The 13,494-nt window shown below is 37.6% G+C and overlaps 1 protein-coding gene across 1 annotated transcript in view; it reads left to right on the forward strand.

The window, feature by feature from the left end:
• The window catches only part of NEK10 (NIMA related kinase 10), a 93,941-nt gene extending 82,433 nt beyond the window's left edge, over nucleotides 1-11,508 (forward strand). The window contains exons 33-35 of the mRNA XM_065831514.2: nucleotides 904-956; nucleotides 1,041-1,096; nucleotides 9,791-11,508. Coding sequence (XP_065687586.1) covers nucleotides 904-956; nucleotides 1,041-1,096; nucleotides 9,791-9,845 — 164 coding nt within the window. The 3' untranslated portion in view covers nucleotides 9,846-11,508. The remainder of the gene's footprint in view (nucleotides 1-903; nucleotides 957-1,040; nucleotides 1,097-9,790) is intronic.
• Nucleotides 11,509-13,494: the final 1,986 nt, after the last annotated feature.

Here is a 13,494-nt window from a genome sequence, read left to right on the forward strand (position 1 = left end):
AAGCCCTACAAACTTGATGAGGGAAATGCTACATGCTATGCCACATCTATATAAAGTATATATATGCTTTAGAAAATTAATTGTATCAAGTACATTTTGGTCTAGTGATACTTAGTGTGACAAATCATGAACTCCAACTTTATTCAAACCTACCATCATTGGCATTGTCCAGGGTGGGGAACCACAGTTCCTAGTTCAGAGACTTGCTTCATCATATGCCTCTTTGTGGACATATGGACATAAGGGAAATGTGCAGTCTGTAATTTGGTATTTGTGCGATTTCCATTCTTCCAAATACAGGAAAAGCTATATCACAATCTACAGACTAGAGGACATAGTTGTATTAAAAACTGTGGTGCCAGAAACAAGAGTGACAAACTTTGCTTTTGCTGGCCTTTCTTTTGAAACTAGCATATGTTCCACGGCTTATTGCAAAACCCAAAAATAATACTACGTGTTAAGGGTGATATTTGAATAGGAAATGAGTCCCTAACAATTACCTTTTATATGAGCTTTATTTTGTTCCCAGAGACAGCAATGCAATTTGTTCAGATGCTCAATATCTGTGATTTTTTAATCTCTTGTGTGCCCTTTCTGCTGTAAATTGTCAGTGGGGAAGAATAAGAATGTTGCATTTCTGTGTTCTGTTACATTAAGTATTTAAAATATTTTCCATCAGTTAGAACTCTTTCATAATGTGATAACATTGTGTACCTAAAATGTTCACATCATGCCATAAGATGCTTCTCACTTTTGCAGGGAGTCATTGTGGTCGGTGAAATAAACTACTAATGATCAAGCATCTCTCTTGTCATTATATTTGTAGTGGAATTGCTAAGAATCTGATGAGGGAGCATAACCCCCAAATTCAGTAGTATAATGTTACTTGCCTTTTACTTTAAGGTATTGTTGGCACTTATGACGTAGCGGAAGGGATGACGTATGAACACTTGCAGGTAAGCTATAAATATACCTCTATGTATTGATTTATTATTTTTAATAAAGATAATTTCCTGAAATTAATTTCTTTTGTCTTGTAGACTCTAATTGAAGAGGTGCTAGAGGAAAGTGGTTACTACAATTTCTCTTCTAACAGGTGAGTGTTCAATTTGAAAAGAAAAAGTTAATTATGATGTGCTAATTCCGAATGTATCATGTCTGTTTATGTTATTGCAATTTCACTTTAAACATAGTGCAGTACATGGTGGATTATAATACATGGATGCATGGACTGCAAGAAATGTATGTGGGACATATTAGCTAATCTAAGCAGGTTTTTTTGGCCACATTCTTCAATCAGATCATAGAGTCATCCAAGTTTGGCAGCAATTTCCTCTCATTTTTCCCATATAAAACCACAGCTGAACAAAAGTTTCATTTAAATAGAATTGTAGTTTATTATAATACTCTACCATTACAAAGTTTAAAGGATGAAGCTGACAAATTTAGTGAAACATTTGAGTACAGCACAAGGAGAATAAGTGGTTGCTAGCAAAAAAGTGCAGGGGGTGAAAACAATTCAATGATCTTTGAAAATGGGCAAATGCCTTGTCCTGGAGATGGTATGTCTTGCTTACAGGAAACCTTTGAGGAACACAAGAAAGAAAATACATGAAAAAAATCATTATAGTCCACAACATAAGCTTAGCATTTCTCATTCTTTTTACCTGCTAGCCTGTTGTTTATTATCTCAGATATGCTTTAGTGCAAAATGTAAGTTCATTCTCTTTGCAGTAAACAACATTATAAAGCCTGGGAGACTGCAGTTATATTTTCTAAAACAAAGGAACAAACATGCACCCACCCCACCCCCCACTCCCTCTTATACATCTATTAAGAGGTTTTAAGAATTTATAGCTCCTGGTGTCTCAGTGGTATTTTTCAGTTATTTATTATCTCTGCAAACTTTTCCGCATAGATTGATTCTAGCTTGAGAAGTTTCAAATGTTAGTCTGAATGTTTTTATAGGTACTCATTAAACTGGAATTCCAGTTTACAAATGCCTTGCAGCTGCCAGCTGTAAGTATTGAAAAATCATGATTCAGCACTCCCAAAATACAATAATAATTCACTCCTTAAACCTTCAGGGTATACTTGAATCATGTTTACAAATCACTTTTGCAGCCATGAGGTCTAACAAATTTGTTTATAATTGTTTTCAAGTATTTTAAATTTTCTGTCCTAATCACAAGCTCTCAAGATTTGGTGCTGTAGAAAAAATATCACACAATTTATGAAAAAAAAAAAAGATGAAAAAGGCTTTCATTTTTAACATCAAGATCTAGTGTCTCTTATTATAAATTAATAAATGAGCTGTAGCTGCTGTAGCTGTGTAGGCATTTATCTCACAAACAGACTGGCAAGAAGCATCTTACTGCCATTAACCATAAACAGGTCTGTGCTGAATATGGACTTGAGTATTTTACACAAACTACTATAAAAATAAGATTTCTATTAGTGGAAATCGTAGAATCACAGACTATCTCAATTGAAGGGACCCATAAGGATCACTGAGTCCAACTCCCTGCTCCTCACAGGACTACCTAAAACTAAACCATATAACTAAGAGTGTCATCCAGATGCTCCTTGACGTCTGACAGGCTTGGTACCATGACCACTTCCCTAGGGAGCCTGTTCCAGGGACTGACCACCCTCTCAGTGAAGAACCTTTTCCTAATGTCCGATCTGAACCTCCCCTGATGCAGCTTCGTTCCATTCCCTTGTGTCCTATTGCTGTAAAAGTAATGGCTGAAATATGAAGGATGCTTAAAGATTGCAGGAAAATATGCTAGTGTTCTCAACATGTAACACAGGAATGCCACAGAAATGCATGAGACTAACAGCAGTAAAATAATTACCATTCTGTTGTTTCCTGATTCATTCAGGGCTGCTTATTTTGCTGCTGTGCTGAAATTCCCAGGAGAGTAGTTGTTCTTTAGAATCTGAAGTTATTTTTATACATTTTTGGAAATTTTGTTTTAAAGGAGACATAAGAGAATATGCTTCCTAGCCACACGGGACAGTGTTAGGTGTCCTTATTATTAGGTGTTCTCTATGCTATGTTCATCCTGCAGAAGGAAATGGGGAAAAGAGCAGGCAGTCCATTTTCACACATACATAAGGTCTGGAGGAGGACAGTGAATGCTCAGCATCCTTCTTCACATTGGTGGATGTGTTATGTATCTGGTTTTCTCAGGAGTATAGTGGAAGTCACATTGTGTTTCCCCTGAGTTATGCTGCTTCTTCAGCAATGCTGATACGTCATCCACAGTCAGTGTTGTTTTGAACTTTGTTCATGGGACTTGGAGCAAAGACAAAGATTTTGGAGCGGGTGAAAGGAATGGAGTGAAATCTCCTTATAGATATAGTCTCCTTAGAAATTTAGAAGTATGTTGTCTAGATTTGATTATTTTTTCTTCTTGCTTATAATTGTTAATGTGTGCATGTAACAAGCTATTGTAGATTTTGGCTGACTGCATTGCATGTGTGTCTGGCACTCAGGCATGTCTTGGCTTTAGCTGGCAGATACAAAATAGTCGTACAGCAACCCAGTTGTTGATCTGTCACCAGCAACAATACATGTCCTTGATTTTTCTCTATGCTTTTGAATCCTATTACCTACTGTGATGCATAATTTTGCTTTGTTCCCCTGTCACTATTACGTTATTTCTTTTCCAGACAATGTTCTATCCCCAAATGTCTTCGTATTTTGATTGCTCTTCCAGAAAATTGACAGACCATGCTTGGGCCTTGGCTGACAAAAGCATGTCTCTATTTCCAGAGGACTTACTGTGTTCTCTAAAGTATGCTCTTGCTCAATGCCATTCTGAGCTTTTCAGAACTGTATTTTTCTTTTTTCTTTTTTTCCTTCTCACTCTCTCTCCAAATAGCCATGCAGTCCAGTTTTGATAGCTGTCCAGTGTTGAATGATTCATTTGGCTAGCAGACATGCATCATCAGGTTTTGCTTCAAATTCTCCAAACAGCTTAAGCAAGCTAGAAGGACAAATCACTCTCTCAAGCTGCACTGCAAGTCACTTATCAGTGTCCACTGTTATCTGTTTCTTTTCCACCACACAGAATTTGGTTTGCAGCCCTCAGAGCAACATCCTATCAGCCTTTCTTGCATGAAACTGTTTTGAGCCTTGCTCTAATTTCTTTCTTTTATATGCAGTGGAACATTTCAGAAGCAACTGCAGACTTTCCAGCAGAAACTTGGTACATCCTGTAGCCTTCCTAAGATCCCCTTCCTAGAAAAGTGTTCACAGAAAAGCTTTGGAAAAAAGTACTAAGAGTAATGAATATTTGTATCTTGTTTTGGAACTTATGGGGTAATACACCTATTTTTCAACTTTCTTAGCTTATTTTAAAATATTTTGGTTCGTGTTTCTCAGTTTCTAAGATGAGAAGTTGTAATGATGCTGCATGTATGGGGCTTTCACAATGGAAACAGAATGATGGTGTTTCTTGCTGGAAACAAATTGCTTTCCCTTCTGCCCATAATAAGTTTCTAGCTCTTCTAACAGAAATGTGAAAAAAAAAAGAACTCCAACGACTCAAAAGTCCTCAGAAGGCCCTGCTGTGGAACAACATGGGACATGTGTGCTATTTCAAAAAGCACTATTAAATGCAGAATAAACAGCTAAATAGCATAAAGCATAATAACGCAATCTCCTACTGCATCATGGAACACATGTTATAGAGAAAGCATTCTGAAAATATTATTTCTTTATTTTCTGTTATTTGGGGGCATTTGTGTTTATTGTCTTTCCTATCACTGTTGTCCCTTGCTGTGCCTCCCAGAATTCCAGGAATATATGATAGGAAATCAAACCTTGAATGAGGCAATGGCATTAAAATTGTAGTAGGATGAATAAACTATATAAAGGGTTAAAATGATTCAAGCAACTGGATTGGGTGATGAAACATGAATTCTTTAGAAACCAAGACAGCTTCATAAGAAAAATGTCATGCTTTTTTTTTTTTTTTTTCCCCATTTTCATTATAATAGTAATTACTATCTCAATGCCAGTTATTTCATGGGGATTAATGACCAGCTGAGGATAATAACCCTCAGCTTTATCTTGAGTAATCAACTTGTGCCCATTTATCACTAATCTCTTGAAATGACTCAGTACTCCAATTGTATTACTTATTTATACAGAAATTTGGTAAACATGCATAAAATAATCCCCCTGTAATGTTTCAGAATTATTCTGTTCACATCTGTTGTGTCACCCTTTGTTTTTCTCCTTCTCTTTTAATATTGTACTGCACAAGAGGCAAGCTCCTTGTTTGTGAGCCTGTTTGTGAATAGGGCAATGAATACGGGTTTTAAACTTTCATCATGATTTTTTATATAGAAGTAGATGTGTAATATCCAAATAGATGCAGAAATCTATTTTTAATGAATTCCATTAAGGGATTTAATCCAAGCAGAAATTCAGTTATATGAAAAAAAAAAAAGCTATGAATAAACAAAAATAGCAATGGTCAGACAGACGAGTGGTGTTCAGCTGAGTGCTGTAGCTTTGTCATTGTTTAACCCAAATAATCAGCTCAGCACCACACAGCCACTCGTTCACTCCCCCTCAGTGGGAAAGGGAAGCAAACTGGAAGGGTAGAAGTGAGAAAGTTTGTTGCTTGAGATAGAGACAGTTTAATATGTAAAGTAAAAGCTCTGTGTGCAAGCAAAGCAAACTAAGAGAATAATTTGCTACTTCCCATCAGCAGGCAGATATTCAGCCCTTTCCAGGAAAGCAAGCCTTCATCACGCCTAACTGTTCCTTGGGAAGACAAACACCATAACTCTGAACATCCCCCCCAACCTTCTTCCTTCTTCCCTCAGCTTTTACAATGTCACATGATGTGGAATATCCCTTTGGTCAGCCGGGGTCAGCTGTCCCAGCTGTGTCCCCTCCCAACTTCTTGCGCACCCCCAGCCTACTTTCTGGTGGGGTGATGTGAGAAGCAGAAAAGGCCTTGATGTTGTGTAAGAATTGTCCAGCAATAACTGAAACACTGGTGTGTTAACAACACTGATTTCGTTACAAACCCAAAACACTGCACCATACAAGCTGCTATGAAGAAATTTAACTCCATCACAGCCAAGACCATTACAAGCTCATATGACCAGAGGTCTGTTTATGAGAGAAATTTTGTTTCAATATTAGTTTTGTAGGAAAAGAATGGTTGCAACGCAAATAAGAATAGAAGGAAATAATCTGCATATTCAAATGCATATATTGATGTGTTGTCACAATTTTCATAACTTTGTTCAATGCAATCTTTTCTGCTGTTATTGAGGTTTTAGAGAAGCAACCATTGGAGTAGTTAGAAAGAGGTATCTCATTAAGAGGAAAACTGTCAAGTCTGGCTCTAATGATAGCTATACATTTTTAACTACTCAAAGAATAGCATAAAGTATTATTCACAGAGGAAAAATAGATCAGGAATGACAGCAATTTCTGTATTTTGCCTCTGAGGCAGCCGTCATTTATATTTGGTCTATGGTGCATCATTTGAAAATGGAAGTGCGTTAATGGGGCTTTTTCTGTCTGCAAATTCTTACCACATTATCTATGTATCTTCAGTATTATTGCACCTCTTTGTGTGACATGATTAATGGATTCAAATTTGTATTTAACTTAGTTAATGTTTTTTAACGTTCTAGAGCATACGAAACTAGACAGCAGATGAAAGTACACAGCTCCAGTGCTCCTGGAATCTAAAGTGGATTTTTGACTTAGTGATATCTAGGTGATTTAAGACACTCTGCTACTTTGTAATTTGTTTTGGCACCACTTTTTGCTATTGTTGCCTGGCATTTGCTGTTAACTGTTTTCTTCCTCCAAATGGTTGTCCGTGTTTATTCTTACTTCTTACATGTCCCACGTACAAAAGAAGATTGTTTTGGCCAGCAATGTTTATTAGAGTCAGACCAGCATTCTGTTGATTTGTACTTGTCCCCAAAGAGGTAAAAACATCTGTGAAAGCTCAGTGGTACATGATTTTTGGTTTTTCTTCCTTCTAAACGTCTGTGGTTGCAAGTCTTTGATCTACCCACCTGTTGGTCTGACACCTATCAGCTAAGGGTCCATGTAGCACTGTAAGTATGCAGCCCTGTTCCCACAGACCAGCATTCACTACATCTTTTGAGTTAGCTGTCCTTCCCCTAAGAGACAGTATTGAGCCACCTTTCCCAATCACAGATTCTAGAGAAATTAGAGAAAGGAGAAGCAACATGAAAACACGGTGTAGCAATTGATCCTAGCTTCGATTTCATCCACCTCCTAGGGTAAGGCAGTGAGTAATCCTTGTCACATTGATGAATATAGAGTGTTCCAATGACAATGGAATGTGTGACCAAGAGATGGATTAAAAAACACTTGCTGGATAGAGTTTGCCATTGCACATATTGATAGTTACACGACACACTTTTATGCTTGCTAGAGACATAATTTTTGCTGAGTTGGTACAGCCACACCAGTATTGGCCGTACTCAGAAAATACATGTGCCAATACTTCCTGTTAATGATACAGTGGCGCTCTGGAGAAATAATGACTTATAAACTAGGGAAAACATATGCCTTAGATCCTAGGATATTATAATAGCAGCTGTGCATGTCAAAATCAGATGGCCAAGTGTGAAAAACTTACCGCTAACTGGATTTTTAGAGAATTGCAGGAATATTCTGGTCAGTTCAGGGGTGGACAGTAGTCTAATGGCACAGAAAAAGGATTTGCATTTTGCTAAGACTACAATACCATTAATTACAAACAAACCCCAATGAACAAAAACCCACAAAACCAACAACAAACCGAACAAAACTAAAACAAACCGAACAAAAAACTAAAAACAACCGACCGAAAACCAAACCAAACAAAACCAAGAACTTTTCCCACTTTGGTTAGTAAGTCAGTCTTTTTTAATATTTTAGGCTTTTTTTTTCCCTTGTGAATCAGAATAACATGCACTGTAGCAGGCACTGTTTATTGCTCTAGCAATCAGCAACTAGATTTGAGTAGTATCGGGGCTGCTGGGTTTAAAAGACTTAGATGTAGAACCTGGCTTTAATTCATGAGACTGCATTGTGCAGAACACAGAGGTGATCCAGGGATCAGTCTGGTGCAAGTACCAAATAGTGTGATCATGTGGTAGGACTGTCATTGATGCAGAACCTCTCACCTCACTCAGATGAAGATTCTCTTTAGCAATGAGATATGTGACAAGGCGTATTTCACTCCTGACTGGGAAAAGTGAAGCAGTATCTGGCCTGAATTTCAGCTGACTGGCAGGTACCAAGTCATTGGTAAAGTTCAGTGATAAATATGCAAAATTAAGTGGTCTCCTGACAGTGGAAATGCCTGAAGTCCTCACTGTCTGTAGAAAAAAAGTATGTTTATGAAGCTGTCTGTCAGCATTTGGACTGTGGGAACGACTGTTTTCAACACTAGGCAGATGGCTCTGGTCCCTTGCAGAGATCACATGCCCTGAGCTCTCAGACATTCTTATATAAGCTTCCCATCTTTTAGTAGAAGCATCTGTCGTCACAGACTTGTTTGGCTGAGATGAGTTTGCTCTTGCAGTTCTGAAGCACGTCTTTCTACGAGTTTGAGGAAGAGATTTACTCTGAGACTCACTTCTGTGTGTCTGAGATGCCAACTTGGCAGAGTTCTTGTATAAAGCATAGATAAAGTCTGTCAAATAACATCAAATAAGAAGACACCTTCTCACTCAAGGTGGTTCAGAAAGCTCACTGTAGTCTGGAATCATTCTTGTGCTAGCAGACTTGTGTCTTATACAGCCGCTCTGAACTAAACACTTTGACTTCCAGTAAAGAGGAATTTATATTTTTTTTTGAGGCTTTCTTCAATGGTTTGGTCCACCTAGGGTATTTTAGCTGAGAAGCATGCAATACCTTTCCATGTCATAGCAAGATGCTGTTGGTAGGAATTTTGGGAATTCTTAGGTTAAGTGAAAAACAATCTGAAAGTTTTCAAAGAAATGGAAGACAAGATTTGCTTCAGTGCTCAGAAGTCAGGGCCATACAAAGATAAATTCTTTTTAACTGTGTCAAGATATCCTTCATGACTGTGGCTAGGGGAGGAATTGCACCTTGTTACATAGGTAGCTGTTTTGATATAGCAGTGTAAGATACAATAAAAGCTATTTTAGGATGTCATTATAGTACTAACAGGCACTGTATTCCTCTAAATACTGTGGTTGTGTCCCTTATCCTGGAAGACTGCCTTTTTGCTATCAGCTTCCATTTACCCCTAAGGGAAAGTCAGATCTTCATGCTTCTGACACAGTGTTCCATAAATAAAAGATAACTCTTAGGCCTGATCGAAGTGTCACCTCCAACTTTGAAATTTAATTTGAAACCTGTTACTTAAGATGGATCATTTGAAAATTACATAGAAAGAAGGAATAGCTGTTTGTCTTACTGGGATTTTGTGTCACAGTAGGTACATGCTTAACAGTAGCCTTAACAGAGCACTAAAATATTGTCAGAATTTTGAGTCAGGGGATCATGAGATGAACTAATTCCCTGTGTGTAGCATAAATGATCAAATGTCATCCAGACATTTCTGCATCAAACCCTGTTGTAAACTCTGAACTAAGATATTTCTTTTGATAGATTTCTGAGGTTCCTTGGCTTTGATATCATGCTTGTACATCAGTTTTCTTCTGACAGTACAAAGGTTGATCCCATGCATGGTGACTGGGAATAGTGGGGAATTATTTCTTCTAACACATACTAACTACCAACTTTTTCCCCTCCCAGGTATTTCTACTATCCGAAGGGAACAAAGAACTGTCCAGCAAAAGAGAACCTGTAATTCTAAAATAAGGGTTCAGAATTGTTTCTAATGAAGTCAACCTACCTGTACTTCAGCTGAGACTGTCTGATTACCAAAGGAGCAAACTTCACTCATTAAATACCTTCCAGATGAAACTCCAGTGTGGGACAGCTTCAAGAGACCTCATGGGATATTTGAGAACTATACTGTTAACTTTAGCTTTGTTTACAGCATAAGCACTTTACAAGGAACATTGGGAAAGATGCTTTCAGGTTTATACATTAGGAGGAAAACACAATTTCCAACAGTACATATCTTCTATTTTTATATATTTTTTTAATGAGTTCCTGCATAGTCAGGTTTTCTGGAATGAAATTAAGAGAGCACGTAACCTTATTTATATCCATGTATGTCTTCTGTGGGAAGAAAAGGAGCTTTGTAATATGACCAGACAGAAAATATATGTAGGTTCTCTGGACCAGAATAGGAAACAGATTAAACACCACCAGTATGATTTTCATATTTAGAAGGAATTTCTCTACTTATGTTTGAATAGTAGCAAATTCTAATGCTGGTATGACATGTTAATAGGCATTATTTTCAACTGGTATAGCTTCTGAAAGGATTGTTATTTTAAAAACAGCTGGTTTTGCTGCTATTTCAAAATGTCTGTATATTAGACGTCTGTCTTTAGTCAGACATTGTATAAATCTGTGTATATAAAAAGTGTGTCATGTACATTTATATACATATTCATTTACAGCCTAACAGACTATGTAAATTAAATACATACTTTGCTGCTAATCAAAACTAGTACTTAAAAGCACTGTCAGCATTTCAATGTTTTTTCACTCTGTGCTAAATAGAAATAAAAATGTCTGACTGCCGTAGTAGAGAAGCTATTTTTTGTCTACAGTTTAATAAAGATTGCTTACTAAGTAGAAAGGCTTTTCTCTACAGTTGATATTGTGGCAATCATAACTGCATAACAGAATACACTTGGTATTTTACCTTGCTAACCCTGTTGAAAATTATTAACATTATAGTCAACACATGGTTACTCATAAGTATTTTGATAAATATGTATGTTGGGTGCTTTTTTCTTTTTCTTTTTTTCCTCCGTGGTTTGTTTGTAACTATAAATAACTAACTGGCATTAATTTCTTAACAGTTCAAGTGTATTATTTCACCTCCGATATATTACTTTGGCATCCTGAATTGTGAAGCAGTGAAAGGGACCTAATGGGCAGTGTAAAAAAAAAAAAAAAGATGAAAAAATCGATCCTCTTTTCAAATATATGTAATGTAGAAAGCCATCAGGTGCTATATTTACATCTCTACAGTGGTACAGTAGAGATAACAAAGGTCTGTTCAGGATTAAGACATATGATTCTTAAGGTACCATCAACAGGTAGTTACAGTTTCCACCATGAATCACCATAGATGATGCATTTCCTGCAGTGTTATCACAAAAAATCAATTCCTGTTCTAGTTCAGAGTGTTAGTTTTGCTTTGCTACAATGGAGAAAAGGAATTCAGTATGGTTAAATCTGATGGATTAGAAAGTAAATCCATGCTATATATGGCTGCCAATGGAACGGATTACACTGATATTTTATCAAAAAAGGCTTAATTTAAATTAAACCTTGATATGCTGGTCCTACTCAAATTGCATATGAATTCTCATAATAAATTTCCATTAAAATAGTAAAACAGTAAAATACTTAAAGTAACCTATTTTAATATATTTTTGAATAAATTTCTTATAATTTTAAATTGTCAGAGGGCATTGAATGCTTTAGAAATACTTTGGACCTTATTTCAAGCATGTTTTCAAGTATTGCTGTTTATATTTTATGTGGATTTGTGTGATAGTGTAGTGTTCATTTGTACTTGATGACATTATTTTTGTTATGAAATACACTACAATTAATTATTCTTATTGTGTTTCTCCTAATGTACTTTTAGTGTTGCTAACTTTGAAGAAAATTTTGTGCTTGTTTTTCTGACTGAAAAGTGGAATGCTAGCTGGTGGCCAGCAAAGCAGACTTCTCTACAGTTTCTAGAAGATAAGAGGTAGTTTGGTGGCATGTACAGCTGCAACCATAAAGGCAAATCAAACCAGGAAATCAGTGGTCTTTTCTTTTTCTTTCCCAGTGTTTGCTAGGATTTTTTTTTTTTCTCCTTGGCTGCAGGTGAAATTACATGCTGGTTGTTATAGAAAAGAGCTGGTACATTTTATGTGTAGGGCAGATAACTTCCACAGAAGATTAATGATCTAAGCTGTTAAGTAGTTTAAATAGTTTATGTCATTGCTACATAGATGCACTCCACTGAGATAACAGAGAGTCATGGTGAATGGAATCAAATCCATTTTGTGGCTGGTCACACATGTGTTTCCCAGGACTCAGTATTTGGGCCAGTTCTGTTCAATTATCTGGACAAGGGGATTAAGCGCACCTCAGAAAGTCTGCAGATGACACCAAGTCAGGTGGGAGTGTTGATCTGCTAGAGGGTAGGAAGGCCATATAGAGGGATCTGGACTGGCTGGATCATTGGGCTGAGGCCAATTGTGTGAGGTCAAACAAGACCAAGTGCTGGGTCCTGCACTTGGGTCACAACAACCCCAGGCAGTGCTACAGGCTTGGGGAAGAGTGGCAGGAAAGCTACCCAGTGGAAACAGACCTGGCAGCGTTGATTGACAGCCAGCTGCCTATGAGCCAGCAGTGTACCCAGGGGGCCAAAAAGACCAACAGCATCCTGGCTTGTATCAGGAATTGTGTGGCCAGCAGGACTAGGGAAGTGGTTGTGCCACTGTACTCAGCCCTGGTGAGGCCCCACCTTGAATCCTGTGTTCAGTTTTTAGCCCCTCATCATGAGAAAGACTTTGAGGTGCTGAAGCGAGTTCAGAGAAGGAAAATGAAGCTGTTGAGGGGCCTGGAGCACAAGTCTGATGAGGAGCAGCTGAGGGAACTGAGGCTGTTTAGCCTGGAGAAAAGGAGGCTGAGGGGAGAGCTTAACGCTGTCTACAACTACCTGAGAGGAGGTTGTAGCATGGAGGGTGTTGGTCTCTTCTGCCAAGTGACAAGTGATAAGACAAGAGGAAATGGCCTCAAGTTGCACCAGAGTAGGTTTAGATTGGATATTAGGAAAAAATTACTTCATGGAAAGGATTGTCAGGTATTGGAACAGGCTGCCCAGGGAAGTGGTTGAGTTGCCATCCCTGGAGGGTTTTAAAACACACGTAGATGTGGTGCTTAGGGACATGTTTTATAGGTGAACTTGGCAGTGCCAGGTGAACAGTTGGACTCGATGATCTTTAAGCTCTTCTTGAACCAAAATGGTTCTATGAGATCAGGGTCCATTGTGTTTCCAGTTGTATGAAAAGTAACAAGTGCCACTTCTGCCATGTGTAATTTCTGTATGGTTAAATTCTGTATAGACAATATAGATAAACGTACTTAGGGAAACACAGAAACCAAAAATAAGTTGCACAGTATCATTCCGCAAATCATCAGCAAATTTGAGAATGGGACCTACATGTCCCGAGTTCCAGTCCAGTGCATAAATGATATACTTCAAGGTATGTATCTTTTTTTTTTCTTGTATGCTTGTAATCTGTAAGGCAGCCTATGCAAAAATCAGAGAAGCAGGCAGACCCGTATCTATTATTTGGCTAAATGAAAAT

This window comes from Patagioenas fasciata, chromosome 2, assembly GCF_037038585.1.
Source record: "Patagioenas fasciata isolate bPatFas1 chromosome 2, bPatFas1.hap1, whole genome shotgun sequence".
NCBI classification, from domain to species: Eukaryota; Metazoa; Chordata; class Aves; order Columbiformes; family Columbidae; genus Patagioenas; species Patagioenas fasciata.